At 32.1% G+C, this 27731-nt stretch overlaps 1 protein-coding gene across 2 annotated transcripts in view; it reads left to right on the forward strand.

Moving 5' to 3' along the window:
- Positions 1–183: 183 nt before the first annotated feature.
- The window catches only part of LOC130441277 (nephrin), a 177346-nt gene continuing 149798 nt past the window's right edge, over positions 184–27731 (forward strand). For both annotated transcript variants that reach the window (XM_056774879.1, XM_056774878.1), the window contains exon 1: positions 184–305. In XM_056774879.1, coding sequence (XP_056630857.1) covers positions 281–305 — 25 coding nt within the window. In that variant the 5' untranslated portion in view covers positions 184–280. The remainder of the gene's footprint in view (positions 306–27731) is intronic.

The raw sequence follows: 27731 nt of genomic DNA on the forward strand, positions 1-27731 counted from the left end.
ATTCTATTAAGAGGAATACATTAAAATCTTTATCCAACTTCTCTGGATTTTGGCTAGACTTTTAAAGTGTTCATTTTTTTCTCTTTAATTTAATGGTGATTTATGCAAAGATTAGACGGAATTGAGAGTTCTGTGTTGTGCACAAGGATTTAAACGAATGCGCTAAGGAGATTACTGGCAGTACTTATTAAAATGTTTGTTTTTGTAATGGTTTAATTGTTTTAAGTGATTTATGGAGTGATTATTTCACGGTCATTTACTTGGATTACTTAGTTTAAACATGGATATTTTTCTCTGCAAAATGTGTAAGTACATAATCTGGATTTATTTGCCATGTAAATGTTTCATAATCGCACTTAACACGCAAACCTATGTTCGTTTTATTTGCATGCAACGAATGATTTACTGATTAATCTTAGATTGAGTGGCATTCATGTGTTTTCGAAAAGGTATATTTCTCTTCATAATTTTTTTCACTATGCTTTTAGAATGTGATCAGTTTAGATTAGATATTACTAGGACCATAATTAATATTTTTTTTGAAAAATTGTGGACTTTTTTTCAAATAGATTTTATATAAGATTATTTTTCTTCCTTTTGTAATGAATAGTAGGATTGCTAAAGTTTCTAAAATATAATTTTAGTATCATAGAAATTCCTCATTTTGTTGTAAACATTTTCCTGTTTCTAGATTGAAGTGAATTTTTTTAATTCTCTTTTGCTTCAAAATTTAATCCGAAGTATATGTATTCTTCAACTATATACAGTGTTGTATCGTTTATTTGTACATCTTGTTAATCTACCAGTTCGTTGTACATTACTTTTGTCTATAATTTGAAAATGAAAGGTGTTACCAAAGCCAGGGGTCTGTAATTTGAATAAAAAATACAATTTGAGTACCGAAATTAAATTTTTTATTATTTTTATAAACTTTGAAGGTTAAGAATTTAGTAAATGAACAATAATAAATTAAAGAATCAATTATCGTTATCTAATAATGTACTTAGCACTGTAATCATAATTTTTACTTATTATTGATTGAAATCTGTTGAAACGACTTTCAGTAGGGACGTTAAAACTTACACTGTAGAATCAGTCTCCAAAATAACTAGTTATTTCTAAAATATAGCAAAAATAGTATTTGAAGTAAATGTTTTTCTAGAAAACATCTACAGGTGAATTAAATTTTATTGCCTTTCAAAACTATGTTTGTATTGGACAGCTTCTGTACCACTTGATCCTTTGTAATGTCTGCCACATCATAATCATTGTATCTAACTATTATCACAGAGATTTAAGAATGTAACTTTGATTTCGTCATCTTCTTCATCAATCTTGTCAATTATTTTCACATATCCATATTCCCCAATTGTTTTGCCAAGCAATTTCACAAAAATATAATTTCCAGTTTTAAATTCTAGATTCAGCCTCATTCTTAGATTCGGAATCAGTGTACACAACTTCTACATTAAGTTTCGGCTCATTTTAAATAGCATATAACAATAGTTGTCGCAAAAAAGGTTGAATTTTTCATCACTATATCAAAAGAATTTGATTTTATTCCGGTTTGATTAAAGAATTTTCCGGTGACTTAATTGAATTTTTTATTGTGGTTACTTCTCAACGCTCCACGCTCATTTCTGGTGAAATGCTCAAAGTATTTGCAGCACATCTCTTTCCAATGTCTTCTACAAATTTTTTCAGATTTTCGACACCTCCTTCAGCAGCGACCAGGGTATCTGAAGTCCTCCAACTACGTCTGTAGCGTCTTTACCATAGTTTCCGTATAGTTCCAAGTAGAACTTTGCACATGTAAAAATCTTTTTGGTATCTTTGTCGCCAAAATGTAAAACATAGTTTTATTTCTGTACGGGATTCATCACTCAAAAAATGCAGGTGTTTAATTGGATTAAGATATGCCCAAATGGCAGCTGGATAATGAGAAACGTAAAAATTGTGCAGATTTTGCTGTGTCTTTCTAATATACTACAACTTTGTGCAGATTTATTTGTGTGCGTGAACTGTCAAAATGAAATGCTTCAATTTCTTGAGAATATTGAGTTGAATAATTCCCAGAAAAGGCTATGTTTTATTATCAAATTCTTTATAAGAAGGAATCTCATTAACACTCTTTTGACAAACATTTCTCATTATAGCGGTCACAATACCTCTTCTGAAGCAATCTCTTATAGCTGTTATAATTTTTTATTGAATAAACGATATACTTTATGACTATATTTGCGTGGGTCATGCAGAAAGTATCGTAGGTCGTAGTCTGAAAAAAGTTTGATAACCTAACCTACTATTACAATCATCCTCATAGAAATTAACAACACATTCATCTGAAATTTTGCTTCTTTCCTATTGAAGACCCATTTTCGTCTTTTTGATGTTTTTTTTTCGAAACTTATCACACCTGTGTTGTTATATATATACTATTTTTGTTGAAAGTCTTTTTTTTTCTGAAAAATAACTTTTCTGTTCCAATGCTTCATGAGACTGTATGATGAAACGATTGGTTATTAACAAGTTGCAATGTGCCTTCCAATGCACCAGCTCATCCTCTTGATTTACGACACGAAAATGACATTTTTAATGCACCTGAATCAGAATCAAAAGTCACAGTGAAGACAAAACGTCGTTTTATACTTTGCTCCATAAATATCATGATTGAGCGAAGGTATTCTTTATCCCATTTATTGAGGTGGGTGTCAAATCCAATCAATTCGCTTACCACATTAAAGAGTAATTTTTCAGATTCAAGAAATTAAATTTTTCATTTATTTTTATTGATTATTTGATTGGCATTCGAGGAATCAAAGTAATAAAAATGTTTATTATATTACTGATGAGTTTCATATAAAATAACGGAGGTTTTAATTCGGAGTTGAATCAATATAAATGAAATATAATGAATCTAAATTTAATACTTGACAAAGTCGTTAATAACCGTATGGTACCTTTTCAATAAATTTCAGTATTAAAATTATTGCTTTCCCGTCGTATTTTATCTTTTCTCTTCCAATACTTTGGCAAGTATATGTGAATATTTGAATACCCATGTTATTAAAAAAACTCAAATAAATCAAAGAGGTAATAACGCAATTTATATTACGAGGGTTGCAATTCTCAACTCATCAACCGCTTCTACAGGTGTCGAAATTTATTTTTGATCTGTGGCTATAAGAAAAAATCATCAACAAGATTTGTACGGAGAATGACCCATCGTTTTGACTGTTCAAGAATGTTTTTCCTTCAACTGATTTGTGGAGAATGATTCGTCTTCTTCGAGTGGTTTTCCTGATTCTTTCGAATATTTCTAGCAAACAAATTTGGTATACCATTCAGAATTCACAGTTCTACGTTGCTCTAACATATGTTGTGGGATTTGGCAAGTCTTGAAAGACTGTTGCAGTCGATTGTTGTTAGTTTCGGAGTTCATATGTAAAGATCCATGATTCGTCGGTTGATATGATCTTGCAGACGTTTTTTGAAATCTTTTTTACAGTCAAATGTTCATGTAATATTGAATGCGTGTCTCAACCTGACGTTTTTGGATGACCTTAACGAAATTCATCTTGTAACGAAGTGAGACCTTTACGGAATTAGGAAAAGCAGCACGGAAATAATTCCATTTTTTGAGTAAATTGAATGAAGTATCTCTAAACAAATGGTATGATAACACGATCAATATTGCCAGCAAGATTTGACTTATTCTTATCAGTATTGCCATATCTCAAAGTTAGTACGAAGTTGTATTAATTTAATTAGTGTTATAAAAATGAAAATGATAATATTTTTTTTTCTAGGAAACTGGTATGGATATTCTATACAATATTATAAAGAAATAATAATGTTCTCGAATTCTCAAATCGGCCCTTGTTTAACGAAACATTTTTATGTTTGTTTTTTAGTTTTTACAAGCTTTTGTCAACAAATTGTAACAATTTTCTGACAATAAAGCATTTCTCTCTCTTAAAATAAATGTTCGAATTTTGAGAAATAGAAACAACTATCAAAAACAACTTCTGAATTGATTGACATAAAATTGTTATACAATATGACTCACTCAATACAATTGTGGGATTCAATTGTGGATTATTATGTATTTTATGTTTCTATTATTACTTTTTGGTTTTGTAAACAATTGATGTTAATGTTATAAGAAGATGTCCGTAATATTTACGATGTTTTCTTTAAAGAACAAAACGGGTAATTAAGAAATTTGGACAACTTTATGAGGTTCTTAAAACAAATTATCGGAATCTTGATAAACTTTATGTGCCTTTTGATAAAAATTATTGGAATTTCGTTCCCTTTTACTTGATTGTGTAATTTATCAAACCGTTTTATCTGTCCCTTTTAGATGGGAATCGAAATTTTTGAGGAAATTAAACTAAAATACCACCCTTCCATTTATTGTAACATGATTTATGATAATTTTCCTTCATGAGAAGGGCATTTTGCAATATTTTATTATTATTATTATTAAAATTTTTTGTTGGAGTGTTGTGAAGTAGAAATTTATTGGAATTTATCTTTTATTGTCATATGAGGAACAAGCCTCTTGTAAAGTGTACCCAATGTTGCATCCCATTTCCTTTCTGTAGTCAACTCGGAATAAAAATCGAAATTAATTGATCACTACTTAGAGACAATTCTATAACCCCCAAGAAGTTGCTACATTACTTTAGAGTTACCAAAATTTTGAAAAGGTTGTTCTACTTGGTTCCAAAACGGCGGAGGGCAAAGCATGGAACTCCTAAAGTATATAGAGAAAAATCCGATTTTGTCTGTCAAGTTTTTATGCCGTGAAGCTCCCAGAATTTGGCATTAGTCATTTTTAAAAATAATGGGAGGGCCCGCTAACTTGCGTATCAAGACAGCGGGCCATCCCCTAGAAAATGAGTCTTATCATTACAGTAACTAAAAGTAACTACATAGGTCATTGCCGTTTGGTTTGCCGTTCAAGGGAAACGTCAGTATTCTGGGCAAAACGGGAAAAAACCATTTCTACTTATGAAGTCCGGAATGACTGAGGTTATCAATGAGGATGTTTAGGCTCCATTTGGACTGTAATTTTCAAATAACACTAGCCCACAAGATTTTTTGAACATAGGCGAGACCTTTTATTTAAAAAATGGAAATACCCGCCCAATAATAGAAAAAATATTTATTAAGCTCTAACACGTACCACTTTTCAATAGCATAATTATCCCTATTTACATTAGCAGGAAGGTTTTGCAAATAATCTGATAAGACAAAACGTTTTTTATTAAAAATTTGCTTTCAGTACACATCCTTAAACTACCTGTGCATATCTTGCTGAACACAGGCTTATATTCAACTCGATTTATTACAGAACCATCGTTGATTCGATGCTAAGAAATTCAGTCAAGCAAACAGCGGCTTTACCATATCGCCAAGCTAATTCAAACGCTGCTATGTAATAGAATTTCACTTGCAAGCCCTACAGGGCTATTTTCATTCCATAAATTTATTATTCTATGGAACTTGCAGTTTGTTTGTTTCCCTCGATTGTAGTTTTCGTCGTATGGGTTCCACATGGTTTTGACCGTAGTTTCTTGTTCAGAACCAAATCCTTTAAAATCTTCCGCCGTCCGATTTCCATTTAATCGATTCTTTATATTATTGCACCATAAAGTCCAGTCCATAAATGCTTACCATACAAATTTTTTACTATAAACGATATTTTTTGGTATGTTTGATTCTATAATTTCATTAACATTTTCTCATCAGTATTATAATCAAATCGTGAGAGTTTGGAATATTAAATATTTGCAACGTTAAAATCGAAATAAATCGATATTGATCCATGGTCATTTGATAAACTGGAAACAGTTCATGGGATCTGTTCATTATAATGTACTGATTGGCTTTTATTCTGAAAAAACACGAAGGATTGTGTTTTTCCATCGTAGCAGAATACATAGAGGAATCCATACAAAGAAAACTAGAAATATCAAAAAAATTTAACACTTGCAAAATAAAAACTCTGCGATAATCCAGGAAATACCGAAGGGACTAAATATGTTAATTATATTGTTGTTTTCAGTAAAATGTTATAAATAAATAATTGGTTCGTCTTATAATAATTAATTAAATTGTATTTTTTATTTCGCGCACTGAAACAAAATTCCAAATTACAACAAAATATAGTAAAAAATGAGATGTAATTGGGATTATGACGGAATGTATCACGGAAGGGAAGTTACGTGTATGGGATTTGAAGGAGAGGAAACACAAACAAGATTACAACAACACTACAGCTTTAACAAACATAGACCTATAAGAAGTTACAGGAAGTAGAATGCGGATTTAAGTCTACGAATGTAAATGCTTTGGGTTCATGGGTAAAACAAACTGGTTACACGCTAAATCGTTTAAGAACTGCCGTATTTCTTGACGGTGTTTATTACAATTAAAAACCGTTTCGACCAAAGTAACAACTCTTCGAGTCAATTATTCATGATGTTGATTGTGTTTGAGTGAAAAGGGGTTATTAGTACTAATATATTAGGTTTTTTTATGTTATTTAAGTGATGTTTGTGTTTCTACTTTATTGAATCACTTCCGTTTTATCAATACGTCCTTGTGGAATTTGTATTATTGACGCGCGTTTCGATAAGCAAGTTGTCTTGTCTTCAGACTTTTTCAGACGCGCATCGTTCGTTTTGAAATGGATGCCTCAACAATTTTCTTCTACTTTTACAATGGAATCGATTAATAAAAATTGTGATGTAAATATTTTTTATAACTATTCCAAAGGACACTCCATTAGGAACCATACTTACAAAAAATGTTGAAGAAAGTTTTTTTTATATTGTAAAACTCATAAAGTTTACTTTTGAGCGCCGACGCGCATCGTTCGTTTTGAAATCGATGCCTCAACATTTTTCCAAATTTTCTTCTACTATCACGCAGATTATTGAATAATGAATCGATTAATAAAAATTGTGATAACTATTATAACTATTACAAAGGACACTCCATAAGGAATCTACTAACAAAAATTTTTGATGAAAGTATTTTTTGTATTATTAGAAAACTCATAAAGTTTACTTACAAGAAAAATAATCAGTACTTCTTAACGTAGTTCTAAAAACACAAAATATATTGGGTGATCCATTTGAAATAACAAAGTTCATTATTTTTACAGAAAAAAAGATCTGACAACAATGTAAATCTGGTCGTATCACAAGACCCTTGCGCACAAAAATTTTTCTGAGATAATTGAGGCGTTCCATACCTAAAACTCACTCTGTATAATGTTCTAATATTGATAGTGAACGGAATTTTGTCACCATTGAATATTATTTATTAAAAATATCATTAAAATTCCAAAACGGAAATAACTCCCGAGTTGAATGTGTAAGAGCGTCGGTGAATTGTATGCATATTTCAGATGCTCCTTTCAGACTTCCATACCACTAACGCCCTCTAGGGACAATCTCCGAAAACTTTGCAGAGTCGATTTAAGTAAGCGACATGCTTGCAAAATGCGGTTCTATTTTACTACTGTTGTTACCAGCAGTTTTGGTGTTTACTCGTTTTTCTCTGTATGCTAAATTAAAACTAGGAAAATATATTTTATCGTGAAAACTCTTTGCACTTACTAAAGTTTTAATATTTATCTGCATCTTATTTTACGTACGTTCATTAAAAAAAATTTATTTATATATGTATTTACGAAGCTCTTTATTTTACCAGATCAACATAATAATAAATTTCATTTTCAATTTTACATTTTTTGTCACGATTCTTCCAACCTTCCCTTATGCTGGAGATTCTCGTGTGGGTAGTATTCTGCCCTCAAACCCATTTGAGCTGCGTGAGCCGATTCTGAACCGCCAAATTCTTCCTCAACACATTTAGTTTCCCTTCTTTTAGTACTCTTGCTATACAGTTACTTCAGGACGGCTCATGCAAGAAGTTGATGGTCTCTTATCAAACAAATAGACAATGGGCAATGAAAACAGTTAATTGAGTCAAGCAGCATTTGCCACCTTCTCGAAAATGCGAAACACAGCTGATAAATGCTACGTTCCACAGATATTCAAGTTTATTTACCACGTCTTTCATGCATTAAATGATTGTGGACAACATTGACATTTTCCCGTATTATTTTTACCCTTCAGTTCTTGTCAAACGGTGATCAGATTTCTTCTTCTTCTTCATCGTACATTAGAACTTAGTCCTGTGTTTGCATCAATGGTTGCCTAGCTGCAGCTGAGATGATGAAGACCAGCTTATATACCATCTTGTAGGTGGTCGTCCTGATGGTCGGGATGTATTCGGTTCTTCTTCCTTTGCAATTTTTGCCAACCTGTTATCTGACATTCTGTCCACGTGGTCGTCATTTATTTATTCCGCCAAATTACATATCTCAAGTACCCTGATATTAATGACGCTTTTGTTGTTTGAGCTCTCACTTCATTTTTGAGATTTCTATTACTTGTTTCCCTATTTGTTCAAACCTATACAGTAAGTTATATTCGTCTTCTGAGATGATCACTGCGTCATCAACATAACATATTATTTTTATTTCCTTGCTTCCCATCCGGTATCCTCTTCCAGATTGCTTTACCTAGTTTATAATCTCATCCATTATGATTCTGAAGAAGATGGAGCTGAGGCAGTCTCCTTGTCTGGACTCAGGCCAAAATCAATGGCATAACTACCGAAGAACTTCCTACGAAAAATGGTATTCGACAAGGAGATTCTCTTATCCCCGTATAAACATCGTTATAGACATAGTACTTGTAACCTGAAGGGGTATAAAATGGGAAAAAAGACGTCAAGATCCTATCCTTCAACACAACGTCAAAAAGTTCAATAATGAAGATATCTGTAGCAAAAACGAAATGCACGATCACCTCAAAAACACCTTTCAGATGCAAACTAATTGTAGATGATGGAATTATACAATACGAGATGAAATTTAGGCATAGAAATATCAGGAATGTCAGCTTACCTGAACGATACAATCTTCCGAAACAAACGTATCGGAATCGAGACCAAATCCCGAATCTACAAGGTTGTCATTCGGCCGATATTAATATACACAGTGGAAACCAGACCAGACACATCGAACACAAAGAGAATATTAGAAACCACCAACAAATTTTCTAACAATATAAAATATATTTAACATCTATTAAAAAATTTGGAAAATTCATTTCTAATGGGTTTTCCAATAAGAGGTGTTTTTTTGAACAGCCCGCTATTTCGGTAAATGTCACTTTTGAAGCTGTCATTTTTTGACATTTGACTAGTAAAAACTACGCCATTAATGAAAATGGAACGATACACGCTTCAACAACGCATTGAAATTATTAAAATTCACTATAAAAATGGTGAAAGTTTGGCAGAGACGGTTCGTAAAACTAAAACATTTTTGGGTCGACGTGAAGCATCTTCTCGGACCGCAATACAGAAATTGGTGGAAAAATTTGAGCTGTTGGGACAAGTTAGTGATGTGAAGAATAAAACCCGTGCACGTCGCTCAAGAACAACTTAGAATATTGCTGCTGTAGCCCAAAGTGTTGAAGAAAACCCAGGTTTGTCGTTCTTTGGAATTAGCCATTCCACAAACGTCATTACACCGTATTTTGCATAAAGACTTGGGTCTTAAAGTCTATAAAGTTCAGTTAACACAAGAACTCAAGCTGGCCGATCATCATCAACGTCGTGTCTTTGCTCCTTGAAATGCATGAAAATGATCCGGAATTTCATCGAAAAATCATCTTAACTGATGAGGCCCATTTCCACCTTTGTGGGTACGTCAATAAACAAAACTGTCGAATCTGGGGCTCAGAAAAATCCTCTCCATCCTCAACGCGTGACTGTTTGGTGCGATTTATGGTGTGGCGGTGTCATTGGACCTTACTTTTTCGAAAATGAGGCTGGAGCAACAGTTACGGTGAATGGATTGCGCTATCGAGAGATGATTAATGATTTTTTATGGCCGGAATTGGATAGTATTGATTTGGACAACTTTTACTTTACACAAGCAACGAAACCATCGATTTTTTACGGGAAAAATTTCCGGACCGTGTTATCTCTCGAAGAGGTGATCACAATTGGCCACCGCCAACAGTTCAGCATCGATTCAAGACCTCAAAGATGGAATTCGTGAGGCTATCGAGGACATAGGGCAGCCGCTTTGAAATTTGGTTACGGAAAATTTCATGAAAAGGATATGGTCCTGTAAGCGCAGTCGTGGCGGCCATTTGGCATTTCTCTTTGAATATCAAAATAACACTTCTTATTGGAAAACCCGCTACCAGCTTGACTCGATTAAGTGTAGATAAAACAAGACTCTTTCAGAACAAACTAAGCGATCATCCGTCACAAATAAACTATCAAGAAAAACAGGAAACGAATGTTCTTCATGGCAAATATATTTTCCTTATTAACTTCTGTCATAAAATATTGAAATTCTGTAATGGACATGTAGAATAAACATTTAATGATCCATAACTTTTCTATTGACGTAAGTTGAGTTCCAGGCAGTTAACGAATGTTTATTTGTTAATAAGAAGATTTGGAGTCTTGCATTTAGTTGATATTATTTCAAAACCCACCTTTATTATAATATATTAATCAAATTCTGACGAAACTGTTTGATAATCGTAATAATAATGTTAACGATTGGAATGTCTTATGCATCGTGGAATAGAACGCAGATGCTTTAAGTAAAACGATGTGATTAGGAGTATCTTTATGTTACAAAACTCTGTAAATCACCTGCATACTACATTAAATTTAATTACTTTATCAATACATTTTAGGAATGTGAATTCTCTCGACCATTCTTAGAAAGGTTTCTTCATAATATATCATCTGCTAATTGATTTCAAATATTCAGTTTCTTGTTCTGTTTTAAGATAACTATTGGAATATTCAGTCATTATTAAAAATTTGAACATCATTTTAGATGATAAGATAATTACAACATTTGCATAAATCTTCAAAGTATACCATCCATCATCGATGTGACGAATATATGTTATCGCAGATACAATTTTTAGCTTCAACATTGAAAAAATGTGACGAATTTATTCTTTAGAGCATTGTTTGGAGTAGTGTCGTGGAATCAATAGGATTTTTTTGTTTGATGGATCAAGTATGGAGTTCGGTACATACCTGCAATAAAACGGGGATCATTTTAGAGAACTGAATCAAACGAAATCCATAAAAAAAAAAAACAAAATTGCAAAGATCTTTCTACAAGGATTTGATTTCTGCTTCAAGTTACTATTATTCTACGTAATTTGATCGATTTAAGAAGGAAATTACTTATAAATCATATTTCCAGAAGACTATGCGTTGAATCAAGTCACAATATAATCCAGATCTGGATCCTAAAGAATTCTAGCATATTAGACAACAGTTTCGAATGAAAAACAAATCAGAAAAAGAAGTTTTAGTACCCTTGAAGTTATCTGATTGAATAAAGCAGAATGAGGTTAAAATCTTGTTTTCCATTAATTACACCGGAGACTTAATGGTCGAGGTTTTAATATACCACCTGGGAAAATAATGCCTTAATGTTGAATTTTATACTAATTGCAGCCGAAAACTTTTACATTATTTTGAATATTAAGAATACAGCGATTATCAACAAATCTCTATAACCGGCAGTAACAAATAATTGTTCAGCATTTATAAAGTTATTAAAAACATTTTATATAATTCAAATGTGACATTTTAAGTCACTCCTCGACACTAAGAAACGTCATAACATTCATCAGTTATGAAAAGTAAAAAAATTACGACACCGTTTAAGTTTAGAACAATAATTTATTAATTACTGTGAAAACTGACAATTATTTCATTATTTAAACTGATAATTAACTCATTCTTTTAAATCAATAGTATTTTAAGATTTATAAACAATATTATTATATACACTTGAAAATTCCGGTAATTATTTAGAATTGGGGCTCCACCCCAAACACACTCCAATAATTTTGTCGCGCATATAGGGTTGTTTTTAGTGCTCCGAAAGTACTCTAAGGGTGGGGGAGACACATATTTTCCGTCATAACAATATTTATCTTATGCATATTAAATGTCAATAATTATCCAATCATATCGGTTAGATTAAGTTAGGATAGGTTAGGTTAGGTTAGATAAGCTTAGGTTAAATTAGGTTAGGTCAATCTTCGGAAGCTCATCTTGAAATATTTATGTATTTCTTCCATTTAATAACATAGGTATCAAGGACGTGACGGTTAATCATACTTATAATTTCGTGGATTATATTAAATGTAACTGATAATTATTTTGTAATTGTTGATAATTCATATAATAAATAAAATAACTTTTTATTGATGTATAAACAAAACAGTAAACTGAAATTATGTTGAAAATGTTAAAAAATATTAAACTCACCATAACATAACTTATTTTATCCCCTAAAAGGATCTGAAGTGCAGCATAAAATTTTTGGAGGAAGTTTGGGGTGGAGCCCCAACTCTAAATAATTACCAAAATTGCCTTTTTTCAGAAAATAATGATTATATTTTTGAATTGTACCGACTTGACGTCACTTAGATTAGCGGAGGAATATGAACAGACAAAAAAAAAACAATAAGAATTATGTTTGTTTTTATTTTAAACGAATCGCTTAAGAATTTACAATTTGACTCGCATTACTAAACAAATTAAAAATAATTCTCAGCTGTCAACCATATAAACGAAATGATTGCACGAAATACCATACAGATACAGAAATATATTTAATGATTAATAAAAAATATTGCTATTCGTTGTGTGAGAATACCACATGTGTGACACTTTTTTCATTAAAAAAATTATTTTCCATGTTGTGTCAAGTTTCTTCTTTTTCTGAACATATAGAGTGAGCAAATTAACCAGTCGGTATGTCACTAAAGTTAGTAGACAGAAAAAACAATAAGCGGAAAATGAACTGATAATTAAGTGTCATATTTCAAAACGCAGAGCGTGCAAGTTAAATGTACAAACTCAAAAGATAATTGAAGTGGAATGCTTCCATTATTTAATGCTAATCAAATGCTCCGTTGTTCAATGATAGGACGTAGTGCCTATGTAATGAAGTACTCGACTAGCCAATCAAATGCTACAGAACAGATGAAATTTTCGGAGAATTCATGAAAAAAAATGGCTTTTCTCGAGTTTTCTTGGCAGATACTATCATTTGCGAAAAATTATAGGAACGTGGGAACTCGTTAGGGCCTATATAATCAAATACTGGACTAGTTCCAAATAAAATCTACAGAATAGATGAAATTTTCGAAGGCGTCACGCAAAAAATGCCGTTTTCTGAGTTTTCTTGGCAGACACTATCATTGGCGAAAAATTATAGGCTCGTGAAGACTCGTTAGAGCCGGCAAAATCACATTCTGTACTAGCTCCAAATAAAATCTACAGAATAGATGAAATTTTCGAAGGCGTCACGCAAAAAATGCCGTTTCCTGAGTTTTCTTGGCAGACACTATCATTGGCGAAAAATTATAGGCTCGTGGGAACTCGTTAGTGCCTATATAATCAAATACTGGACTAGTTCCAAATAAAATCTACAGAATAGATGAAATTTTCGAAGACGTCGCACAAAAAATGCCGTTTCCTGAGTTTTCTTGGCAGACACTATCATTGGCGAAAAATTATAGGAACGTGGGAACTCGTTAGGGCCTATATAATCAAATACTGGACTAGTTCCAAATAAAATCTACAGAATAGATGAAATTTTCGAAGGCGTCGCACAAAAAATGCCGTTTCCTGAGTTTTCTTGGCAGACACTATCATTGGCGAAAAATTATAAACTTGTGAAGACTCGTTAGGGCATGTATAATCACATACTGTACTAGTTCCAATTTAAAGATAAAATTTTTGGAGACATCACGAAAAAAATGGCCTTTCTTGAATTTTTGTTGACAGACACTATCGTTAGGAGACTCGTTAGGGGCTGTATACTCAAATATTCGACTAATGCCAAATAAATGCTGAAAAATAGATGAAATTTTCGAAGACGTCACCAAAAAAATTACAATATCTCCCGCCTATCATTCTCCCATAGAACAAACTCGAAAAGTCGCCAAATTTTTTATGTTCTCTTCGAAAAAGGTAAGAAAGTAAAACAACTTTTCCTATTCACTACAATTCATGAATTTCGTATATGTGAATTCCGATTTTTGTCTTTTTAAGCTCAATTCTTTATAACTGTACATATGTACAGTTGGACTAATTAATTTTCGTTTTTACTTTTCCTCTTCGACCCAATCAATTCCAACAATTCTGTGTTGTTATTTGTGGAACCTGAATATTGCTTCAAAACACTTGACGCCCTCTAGTATTAATCGTTCGAAATTCTTCCCTTCGCTTCGATTTCGAAATGAAGAACCGGACAGGATTCAACTTTGTAAAAACTCATTTCCTGCGTTGCTTCATCTTTTTTCTACGTTTTTTATTCACCTGCATGCAGTGGGCTTTAATATAATTGATCGTTCAAGGGTACATCCTTTCTAGCGACTAGCGAGTTGGTTTTTGTGGGACATGTGTGACTGGGAAGTCGACACCTTTTAATTGTTACCGGTTTTCGTCGAAAATTTATGGAGGCTTGTGTTTGTATAACTGAAGTTTCTACACTTATACAAGGCGTATCTAGTATACATTTTTATTTTTCGGATGTCGATGTATCTTAAATAGAAATATTTTAAAAAATTGTGTGTGTCAGCTCCGACGTACGACTGGAGTTTACTCCTTAAGTTCGACGGACGCAAAAAGAGTTTATTTAACTTAAAAAGATTGGTTGATTGCCAGAATATTTTGGGCTTCCTTCATTAATTTTTTTTTAATCTGTAAGCTCGCTGTCTCTCGGCTGGAGTTTTTGGAGGTTTAGATTTTTTCCTAGTCAAAAAATATAAAAAAAAATTAGAAAATTTATAAATGCATAATTATAAAAATTTTAACCGACTTTAAGAAAATTGATAAAAAAATGTTTATAAAAACAAAAAAATGTTTTATAAACATTTTTTTTAAATTATTATAATTAATTTTTTATTTAAAATATAATATTATCTTAATAATTAACAAAAATGGTTATAAAAAGATAATTATGTCACTAAATCTTTTACATACAATAATAAATAGTACATGAAAATTATTTAAATAAGCTAAAAAATAACTTTTCGAAAGAAAATTATATAAAAACATTATTATAATGAAAAAATATTGTCGATTTTTCTGATAATATTATCGAATTATTGACTACAGTTGTTAATATTTAAAAATTATTTATAAAATAAATCATAATAACGTGGAAGAATTTATAGACATCGACAAAAAAATTAATTTTTGGTTAGGTTAGAAATTTTCTATTTTATGTGGATGCGCTCGATAATCCATATTGGGTTGATTATCTAATTTTATGTGTTGTTTTCAAATATATATTTATATGAACTACATTGATAATTATTAAAATATTTAATAAATACAAATTGCACATGCTCATACATATAATACATGAATTATAACGTACCTTGCAACCACGTGTTTGTTAGATGTTCCGGCAATATCATCTACACCTCTTTCTGCCATAGTTATTTGAAAATACTTTCAGTTCACTTTAGCGGAACACAATGATAAAAATTAAAACTTCACAATAACAATATTAATTATTGATATTTATAATAAAAACAGCAATATAAGTATGTTGACACTGACAAATTAGAAAGTTGCGCATCATAGGGTGCGCACCAAAAACGTAACAAGGTCATTCATCGATAGATTTTACTCCTCACATTTTTCTCATACCGGGCCCCTTATATATGCAAATCGATTCTTAAGGAGTAAACTCCAAAAATGTAACCTAGTCACGTCAAATCAAATTTATATATATATATATATATATATATATATATATATATATATATATATATATATATACAATGCGATCTATATTGAATGAAATGAATTCCATTTAAGCGTTATTAGGTACTATGTGGAAAAAAAACTGAAACAGATCGATTTTTGTTCTTAAAATGTTATCCATCTCCACCTTACATTTTAAAAATTAATTGTCTCAGTTATAATTTCACTAAATTTTGAAAATAATTTTATATTGTTAAACGGAGGACTAAAATCTCTTTCCAACAAGGTGCCACATGACCCACTTGTATAAATTTCAACTGCTCACATTGAAATAATTGACATACCTTTAAAATTTCTAGATTTCTATTAGTAAACATATTGAATTGAGTCATTGCCAATTGGTTTATCAATGATTTCGAAAAAAATAATAATTATGGATGAATAAAGTTAAAATGAACAAAAATTCAAAAAGTTTTCCGTTGCTTTACATCGCTTATGGCTCTGTTAGTAACATAGATTCCCCTGGGAATCGTATTTATAAATTTTGACAACCTTGTGTTGTGAATTCGTACCATATTTCTCGAAGCTAGATTTTCAGTTCTATGACCTTCTTGCAGGAAATCCTGACACATCATTTATATCATAACGAACTAAATCAGCACAGATAACATTCTCGCTACGTGAAGATACATATATGTCTCACTATTATTTGTTTGGAGCGTTTGGAGAAGCTGTAAAAAACCTTTATGTCTCTGTCCACTAGTGATTCATGTTTATTAATTTTTGTCCTTAATTGACCAAACTGACTGCAGTTTTCATGCAAAAGAAAATAAATACAACCACCTTTAAAACTAACTAGCACCTCGTCAAACCTCAAAGCTGATAACTAGGCTCAGTATTGCTCGAAATATAACACGTCTGAGTCGTCTGTCGAGAAAAAGTTAATAATTTGATTAGAAAACAGTAGAAATCAATATTATTCATACCTAATGCTTATTTGAGTGAGGTTGTTTTATAGAAATTTTAATGCAAGATATGAACGAACTTCCGTTCGGCATAATTTAAGCCTAAGTACAGGTATTTAGCAGGTTTCTTCCAAACTGCGCTAACAGTTTTCTTTTCCTAACAGTCCTCAATTTCCTTTCCCAAGTTTTTCGAGTCCCTTTTGCCACTAGTAGTATCCTCTTCTTCGTTTCCTGAAACTTCGGAGGCACTCTCATGTTTGGATTGTAACTAGTCATCTTCTAGGATTTCGTCTATATCATTAGCGTCATCTTCGGTTTCATTAAAACACTGCATCACAGTTTCTTTAAAGTTTTAATCACCATAACACACCCTTCTTGACAGTCCAGTCTATTTTCCAAATATTGTTTAACATAATTAACTATGTTTTATAATCATTCTATTCAAACAAAACGGTACATTTAAAGAAATATACGAAATGTGGCGTTTAATTTTTTGTACTAATTGACAAATACGTCTAATGGAAATTAATTAACCCCTTTTATTGTACATACCCTCGTTTTTACGAATGTAGATTGTTTATTCACACTTTCGCCCGGAGACGAACTCCCATATTTTCAGTGTTATATTCTCGAAGCTGTTCGCTACAGGTATGTACAGTATAGTCTGAGGTTTCTTCGGCAACTAGAATTTAGGGTCGTTGCTTATAATTAGTTACGATGTGGACTAAATTGCTTAATTCTCCCCAAGTTTCTTGAGACATAAACAAAGGAAAACACCTAGTCCTTGAAATTTAATCTGCTCGTATGTTTGAATTTACTTCAGACACCGAGGGAATATTTCATGAGTCCCGAATTTGCTCATCAGTTTCGTCTACAAAGGGAGAAAACACTAATGCCGCTTGACAGAGGCGCTACTGCAGGGTAGTTACACCCAGATCGAAATGGTTAGTAGACATAGACAAGGACATGGCAGGAACTACAACATGGAAACAGAAAACAGGAGATAGGAAAAAATGCATGTTGTTGAAACAAGTAGAACGATTAACCGATTATGCGGAATTATTAACCCCGTTAAATAGATTATGATGAGATGTTTTATAATGTTTAAATCAACCAGAACTTTACCATATCTAACAATCTCATCTATGTCCATTCTTACTGTCTAATTTCTTATAAACTTTTGGTAGCTTATCTAATCTATAAATATCCTTGTCTATGTCTACCCCTCGCCAATTGTAAATTCAGCAATCGATTGAAAATATTCAATCATTCTTACTTACTTGACAGATTCATTTCGAAAGTGTTTGTCATCCAAACCATTCACTTTTACTATTTTACTTTAGGATTACTATTTCATAAATTCTTATTTTTATAATTTACCATAGTTCATTTTTCGTGGAAACATATGTCGACTTATATTTGAAATACGATTATTTTCTTTTCCCAACAACACAATATTAAGTATTCATATTCAGATTTCATCCTCCGTCATAATAAAGAAGTTTCAGGATTCGGATATATCTACTTCATTCTTTTCGAGTAGTTGTTTCTCATACAAGTGAATTATAAAGATAAACATGAAGTTTTAAGGATTAGAATTTTAGATTTATATGCATTTATAAGCATTATTTCAACATTGGTCCTGATATAGGAATTATTTTCATCTGCAGGACCCGGATAGCTCGACGAAACACACAAAGAAAGTATAGTAGTGGCTTTTGTGTACTTTTGGATATAACTGAGACTGTTTTATACCGTATCGTCGACGATTTGGCCTATTAAAGAGTTCACGAGGTTACAGGTAACACAGGTGGGTTTTTGGAATGAGTTTCACCTAATGTCTAAGGGTTTTTGAGGAAAGAGTCGTAATCCAGGGGGTGAGAAGGGTGTTTTTGGAAAGACGAAGCTCAGTCTCCTTGTTTTAATCGTATTTCTAAATGAATATATAATCTGGTTAATTCCACGTTTTCTCAAATCTCATTCCAAGTTTTATGGTTAGGAAATTGATAGTCATGTGTTCAAGGAGTTTATAATTAGATTATATACAAAATTAAAAGGTACAAATATTTTTATTGCATATTCTTCCATTCACAATATTTGTTTTCACGGTCTATAATTATATATTTGTCGAATTTCCACTCGGAAAATTTACTTATAGTTGATACCAGACCAGATCCTGCTTCCTTATCCTTGCTTTATATATCCTATGAATAGAAAATGTTGTAATGGTCCACAATATTCCAGAATATCCCACAGCGTTTGAGTGTGCACTGGATTGTTTCTAAAAATGTCTATAAGGTCAAAGGTTCAAATATTATAGCCTCGACAGTTCGCCAGTCATGGACGGTAGATAGAACAACATTCCAGAATATTTTAGTATGTTTTCGAATACTTTCTTATGTTCTGGACTACTCCAGATATGTCTAGAGAGTGAAACTTCCAGTTTTTATGTCTTCAGAAGCATATCCTCTACCCCTTTTCGCGCACAAAAAAATCTTTTATATCTCAAAAAACCGCTTAATCCAAACTGACTAAAATTCTTAAATTCAAGTAGGTACAATTATGTTTTTAAAAATCAGTCCTTATTTTTGAATTTATTTGCTCTAAACGGCAATATTGCCAAAAATAAATTGCTTCACGTCCTTTAAGAAATTTGATGAAGAAACGGAACAATGCATACAACAATAAAATATTTATTTTTATGTCAAATTTGCCAGCATCCACTCACTCCGGCATAAACATCTAGGGCTCAATCAGAAATTAAATTAACCATGGGTCATCTATGTAGCACGTCTACAGAAAAAGTGGTTTGTGTTGATATTCCGATACTTTCACACTTACTTTCATTATTTCAGCAGCTCTTAATATATGCTCAACAAACCGATAAATACGGTTCGGGTATGATAAAGTTAAGTAATACAAAACAACCCTTTTCACAGCGCTAACCTCATTAAGTTATCGTTACTATAAATTGTCTGTGTTTATTATTTCTGTCAGTTTTATTATTATTACTATTATTGTATAAGATAAGAACTAATATATAAAGAAGCCTGTAAAACTAATACTTCGTTCATTCAATTTGATATTCGTCTAGTACGCTAGTCAGATTAGTGTAACTACTTGTAACTTTAAATTATTAAATCCTCAGTTTCATAAATAAATTGTTTTCAAAAAACAATTTGATGAATTGAGTTATTTAATTATATTTTTGAATATAAAGTCTACATAGAAATGGTGCGCCACTGAAAATACGAATGTTCCTTCTCTCACTTTTATTTTATATTCGTAAATAAGCTGCTTTGTGTATTTAGGCTTAATAGACAGTTATTTCATCTACCTCTCGTCCTTCTTGATAATAAATTCATTTGTAGTTAACTTGGACGGAATCCACACATCTGGCTTCAGTCTATTGAAATTTACAACTATGTTTAGTTAGTATTACGAAAAAATTCTTTTATAACTACTCTAGTATAGTCTGTAGCACGTTCTAGGGAAAACCAACACCTCTATTTCCTTTTACCTGCACACCTCCTAGTTTTCACTTACACGAACCCAAGTAAATGTTTTCGATCCAAGTATCAAGCGAATTATATTGCATAGAACGCATCTCGATTAGCTAGAAGGGATACGTTGCTTCTAAAGATTAAGTACGCGCAGATTATTGCTTCAATATATGAGTTTAAAGTTGGACTTTTGGAGAAGGCAACTCCTTGAAGGACAGAATAAAAAATAACAGAATAAGTGAGATAATTGATGTGTGATAATCTGGTACGGTCATGTACAAACAATACCAGCGTACAGAATGAGTTAAAGTGGAAGAGGAGAAGAGGAAGACCATGAAGAAACTGAAGAGACTTCATAGATAAGAAATAACAGAAAATCTTTGGCGGGATAGAGACGGATTACGGTTAGATATCGGTAGACGTTGGAGAACCAATATTCACAGTACATACTGTATGTTCTTGTTTTGCTTCTACAATATCTATGTTGATATTTAGCATGATTTGCTTTACTTTGATCTAAACTCTTATCTGCAATTTCCACAGCCGTTTTGTATTTCAACAATTTTCCTTGTCGATCATATATTTTATTCTATCAAAAGTCTCAAACAACTTTTCGAACTTTCTTTTTTCCCTTTTCATTAATCCTTATCCTGTTTGTTAAATCGAACTGTCTTTCTTCGCGAAGTTCGTTCGGAAGTTCAAGTAAACTACTTTATATAATGTGACATCATTTTTGATATAAATTAGATACTCAATTCAAATTTCAATAGATTCAACTACGAGGTTTCCGTTAAGCCTGATACTGTTACACGGTATTCATGTTTGAGTTAATGAGATTTAAATTTTGACGGAAAATCTGATCATTACAAGGTATCACATTAAAAACGTACCATCCTTCACGAGAGTTGTCAGCACTTATCAATACTCGCTTACGTTGAGAGATAATCAATGAAATTTCAATAATTTTGAACGCTTAGTTTCTGTTTAACAATCGTTGTAAAGATTTTTCTGAAAATGTCATTAAATATTTGTTTTGAGAGACAATATGTCCACGCAAATAAAAAGGACTCACGAATAGTAAACGGAGGCTCATTTACGATTGTGATAGTTTGTGCAGCTGAATTCAAACATGGTTGTATTACTTTGATTCACTACTAGCGTTTGAGACGGCAAAAATCTGCGTCAACTAGCGATATTATTGAAAAAAATCAACAAATGGTAATGGTCGACCATCAGATTGAAGTTGGAGAGAACATATTTGCAATGTACTGACTGAAGCGGGTTTTTGTGTAGATTCATATCTATAGATAAAACTTTGATCCGTTACTACCTCGACCAACGAAGAAAACACAAAAATATTGGGAAAAATATATTTATTTTTCAATCTAATGTTGTTTTAGCTCCATACACTTTTCCCAGCGATGTTCAATACCCATTTTATAATAAGAATCGTCAAGCTCCTCAAAATAGCCATTAATTACTGACATCACCTCATCATTGTTGGAAAATCTTTGACCATAGAGTCATTTTCTCAAGTCATGGGAACAGAAAATAATCCGTGGGAGCTAAATCTGGTGAATAGAGTCCGTGAGGTAGCAATTCAAACTTTAACTCATTAATTTTGGCCGTAGCAATAACAGATGAGTGAGCTGGTGCATTGTCGTGTTTGTTGATGAAACAACATTTTTTTCTTAGTCTGTTTTTGCTTGATTTCTTCGCTCAAACGTTGCAATAAGTTCGCAAAATACTCACCGTTGATAGTTGTTATCCCATGGGTATCCCAAAAAGCCGAAGTCATGACCTTTTCTGCAAATGGAATGGTCTTTGCTTCCTTCGGAGCCGGTTCTCTGTTTTCAGTCTAGTGTTTTGATTTTACTTTTATCTCGGATGTGAAATGATAGACCCAAGTTTCATCCATGGTTATGAAACGACGCAAAAGTTGCCAAAAACTCGATGGAAACATCTTTACGATGTTGCTTTTGTTCAATCGTGGGCAAACGCGGTAGCCTTCTTGCTGGTCTTCGCAGGTGTTATAATGGTTGGGATAAGGTCTTTCAATGTTTACAAACTCACTGAAAATCTTCACTATTTTCTATTGTAGTGGTATATTTCAAGCAACTACCTCCAACTCTAGGTTAGGTACTTCTGGGACTAAGGATTGCAATTACGGGAACTGTGTTCATCCATTGTCATCAAAGTGATAAAATAATAAGAGAATATGTATCATTGCTTGATGAGGTCAAGGAAGAAAGTGCCAAAAATAGAACGCATTTGATGAAAAAAAATGCTTCTCACACATCAGCGATTTTCATGATTAAAGTTCATGACTTCAAATTTCTTGACAACTCACCACAGTATTCACCATAATTGACCCCAGGAAATTTTCCTGTTTCCTTACCACTTGCAAGAGAGATATTTTGATTAAATGCATACAAACTTTTATTTTGAGGAAGTAGACGGTAGATATTATTTGGAAATAAAAAAGATTATGGGAAAAAATGTCTGGTTCCTTCGTTAGGTCGAAAATTTTAAGACAATCCTCGTATTATCTACTCCCTATAGATAATTGAGAAATATGCAAACATAATTATTTTAAATGGAATCGTTTGTTGGCTGGATTTCAAAAGCTCCCACAACCTTTTATTTTGTAATGAGTAGTTGGCATATCTACCCTAAATACTAAATTTCCTTCAGGATGCTTTTCCTTCATAAACTGCATTAATTTAGATCTACCACACTCTTTTTCATACATTTTGGCGGTTACAGTGCTTCCTAAACGACAAATGTATGCTGAAGAACAACCACGAAAAGAAATCGGCAACCATACCAATACTTTCGAATTGAACTTTTTGTGTCTTCTGAAATATACTTCTGAATTTACTTCCTCGCCGTTCCACTCCCGTCAAAAGTAAATAATGACTCGTCAACGATTATGATATCCAAATTTTTAGCGACTTCTAAGTTTTGATTTTTTTTCATTTGTTGGTTTTCACAATATTTGGGTGCAGATTTTCTGGATTCTGTTCCTTTAGGATCGGTTTTGAATTTTTTACTGAATTTTCGCAAACTGACTCCCAGTTTTGTGTGTGTCGTTACCTAAACAAAGCTTTTCTCTTCTTTTCCTGACTTTCTTGCAATCGAAATACGTCGATAGATATCATAAATTGTTTATCTTAGTCCAGTCATTTCAGTAAATCGATATATCCAGCTATAAAGTCGCTTAAACTTGTTAATTTGACATCCTAAAACTCCCCTCAAAACTCACATATAATTCGATGTGAGCAACTTTAAAAATCGGGGGTCAAAATTAAAAAAAATCGATTTTTTTGCACAATTTTTCACAAATAACTCGTTTCCTATGGGTTTTACACTATTTGTATTTATTATCAATACTGTAGAGCATTAAATTCTCTACAATTATAGATAATTACCATTCTTTATCAACAATTATATCATATTTAAATATTTTTTGCTTAATTATTTATTGCAAATCAAGTATAAATTCATTTAATAAAACTTATCTGCCCCGGGTAGTTTCAAAATCGTATAGAGAAAAATTTTAATCATATTATGATTCAAATCTTATTTATAATAATTATTCTTAAATAAATAAAAAATGATAGGAAATAAATAAAAATGTAATTAATGCTTATTAAAAAATGTCATTCGATATGTTGTTAAAATTAAAAAAAAAAAAAACAAATAAAAAATAATTATAAGGACAACGAATTTTAATTTCAATTTACTTCTTCATCGTCGTGTCTTCCCGCTGAACTGGAAAGTTTTCTTCTTCAAAAGCTCCAAATTATTATTATTTTGACCGGAATTACCAGTTGATTTCAAACTAGATTCTAACCGCGCGCACTCTGCCCTCTATCTCAGAAACGATTCACCGTATGAAAAAATTTTTAAATCAAAAGTTGTAGATAATTTAATGCTCTACAATATTGATAATAAATATAAATAGCGTAAAACCCATAGGAAACGAGTTATTTGCATAAAACTTGGTTATTATTTTACGTGAATCTTTTTTTTTTTGGTTTTCCATACTTGAAACTAAATTTTTGCAAAATTACGATAAACATTAAAATTTTGTCAATTAACGCCTATTTTACTTGCAAAGCTATTAAAAATGTACAGATTTTTGTTTTTTATCCCCACAACTTTATATTGTTTGATTAATATAATAGTTTTGAAATTAAACTCCGATTTGTCGACATAGAAGTTCTTTTTTTATTTGTACGAATTCATGTGTGCGTAAATTCAAATTAGTAAATAAATATTTCTATTTTCCAGTAAAGATACAAATTTTGACCCTTTATTTCAACCGAAATTACGACAGCGATAAGACAAAGTGAAGAAAGGCGGTATAAAAGACACGATAATAACGTCCAAAGAAGACAAGACATCGCTATCCATTAGTCATATTTCTGAAAAGGACTCTCTGGCAATTATTATAAAAAATAACGTCTAATTTGACGGTTTGCGGCATTTCACTTGGTTTAACATTTCGGTTTAACTGTTAACGAGATTCATTTAATTGAATTAAATGGATGCTTAATTTTACAAATTAGTTTCTTCCAACGGTAGTAATTTTAGTAATTTCTCTTGTAATATTACATTTCCAACGTTCCAGAATATTATTTTCCTGATTTCATTAGATCTAATAATTTACGCAATAGAAAACGTGAATACACACAAAGAAAAGGACTTTTCTTGGAATTCCATTCCATGTTTTAAGTACTTACTCGATACAAATTAGATTCTTTCATTTATACGTATAATGTATTCTCAAAATTTCCTTCTAATTTTGGACTGTAAACAGCTAAACATAATATGAGATATGATAAAAAAATATCTTATTTAATATATTTCCCTGACTGAAGTTCAAGCTATAAGTGAAAACATTTATACAAGGCTTCTTTTCGAGTGGCTTCCTTCTGGTTAGTCGTGGTCTTATCAATGTGAGAAATAATGTCAAAACACCCTCTTTTCAGCACACTACTTGGTGCTAAATCCGCTGATTAAGTTGGATGATTGTCAGACAGACACATTTCGATTTTTGGACTAATGCCATATATGAAGTAGAACTGCAGGATTTCGGTCACATTTCTCAATCAAAATAAAAGTCAGTAATTATTGTTTAGCTTTTGTGAAATATTTTAAAATTCTTTTAGCAGGTTGTTCGAAAATTAACAACGTTAATTAAAGTTATTAAAGTTGCGGTTGAGGAAGAATTAAATTTGATCGATATACACCGTAAATACACGAAATTACGTCCCAATCATATTCCACATAAACGTTTTTTTATCAATCACCCGTTTGCTAAAATATTGTTAAATATTGTTGTAAGTTTAATTATTCCTAATTACTAACTTTCTCAATGTTAACCGATAGTTTTAATTAATTATTAAATGTTTTGTGCTTAAATTACGCTTTTTATTTTCCCATACCCAAATAAAACTTTTTTTCCATGAATGTAGGAAAAATATAGTATGAAACTCGTGCGAAAAGTGAGTATTTATTGCACTTAACGTGTGCTCAACCTTGGCTTAACGACCTCGTTAAACAAATTCACGTCACGTGCTATAAACATTTACTTTTTGCACTTGTTTTATAAATAATTAATTTCATACAAAATTTCGAAATTTTGTGTCCTCAATATTCTCAATTGTTTTAATATCAGAAGTCTGTTAAATTTCCGATAGGATGTGTCAGATTTACTTCTTTGGATGAGATAAAATACTGGCAGTTGAAAAATCTGGAAACTGAATTTGAAATGAGGAAATTATTCCATGCGAATACAATATTCTAATTTAAGTTTTAACATGATAAAGAAAAACGTAATAGCGCAATGCAGAGCACCTGTTTAAGTACCAGAATGTAAATTAGGATTAACGTTTTATACTTTCGGGTTTTACAGAGACTGAAATCTGATGCTACTAATTGCGGATTTCAAACCGTAATTGTTTTAACATATATAAACTTGATGGAAAAACGTTTTTCATACTCATTATCAATACTAGGTAGTTTACAACAAAATCATTCTGATATTTACTAGTTCTAGAATAGTTTTTTGGATACAAATGTTATCAAAATAATATGAAATGAATTTTTTTACGTTCCACAAGTTGAATTCATAATAAAACAAGAAAGTACACTTTTCATATCGGAAGTGGGATTGTTCTAAACGATGTTTGTTTTTTTTTAAAGCTTCAATGTACTTCATTCAGTAGAAACAACCCAACGGACGAACGCCAATAAGGCAAAACATCTATGAAATATTGAAAATATGGAAAACTCGCAAGAAAAAAAGGAGTAAGCCGTCCCTGCTACCAATAAAGAAGACAAAAGAATGAAGAAAAAAGTGGGAATCGCAAAAATGAATCGACAGAAGTTTCCAAATGAAAGACTGCCTCATGAGAGGAGAATAAACAGATCAACAAAAAACATAGGAAGAAAGCGGAGAAGTAATCCTCCGAAGAAAAAGACACCGCGGATATAAATATACAAGAAGAACTCGAAACAATAAGCAGAGAGAAAGCGAAACCGGAGAGAAGGCCACTTCCAATAATATTGAAGTCTTCACTCGTGTGGACAGAAATATGAAAGCAGATAGTGCAAAGAAAAATTGTTGCCCAGTATAAAATGAGAAAGCGACCACACCAAGAGGACAAAAAAATGAAGATACTCCTAAGCGAGCATAAACAGATTGAATGGTTTACGTAACTACTCAACGAAGAGAAAAAAGGAAGCTGTGGTTGAGCAGAAAAGGCACCTAGGACCTGCAGAATGTTACAGATTTCGGAGGAGAGCTCCCGGCCAACTATGAAGACGATTGAAGCAAATAAACCAGCCACGAACACCAATCAAGCAGGAAGCAGCTACGCACTAGCTGCTAGGAAAATGCCAACCCCAGCAGGACAAGGAACGCTCGAACTACTGAGAACATGCAGATACTCAAAGGAACATTCATCGTCCAACAGGTCAAGTGAAACTGAGGACAGCAGGATGACTAGGTTAAGTTAGATTAGTAAAAAAAATTCAGAAAAACACAAAAAACAAAGAAAAGGACACGAAAACTCCCCCCAACGAGTTAATTTCCACTAGGATTAGATAGTGTATAGCGGAAGTGTTTACCCAAGGCAGCGAAAACATACACTCACATACATTAAGACGTTCAAAATAGCCAACAGGCTAACTCTTAACAAAAAGTAAAGACTTCCTAGAATCTCCCATAGAACTCAGGGGAGATGAAGAAGTCTACGCGTGAAACTGCGACGCGAAAGAAGATGAGGACCTGTAGAAATGACAGGGGGTAGTAGGATTTTCTTCTTCACAATTATACGCGTGGCTAATACGTCAGTAACAATATTCATATTAA

Source organism: Diorhabda sublineata, chromosome 3 (genome assembly GCF_026230105.1).
Source record: "Diorhabda sublineata isolate icDioSubl1.1 chromosome 3, icDioSubl1.1, whole genome shotgun sequence".
Classification (NCBI taxonomy): domain Eukaryota; kingdom Metazoa; phylum Arthropoda; class Insecta; order Coleoptera; family Chrysomelidae; genus Diorhabda; species Diorhabda sublineata.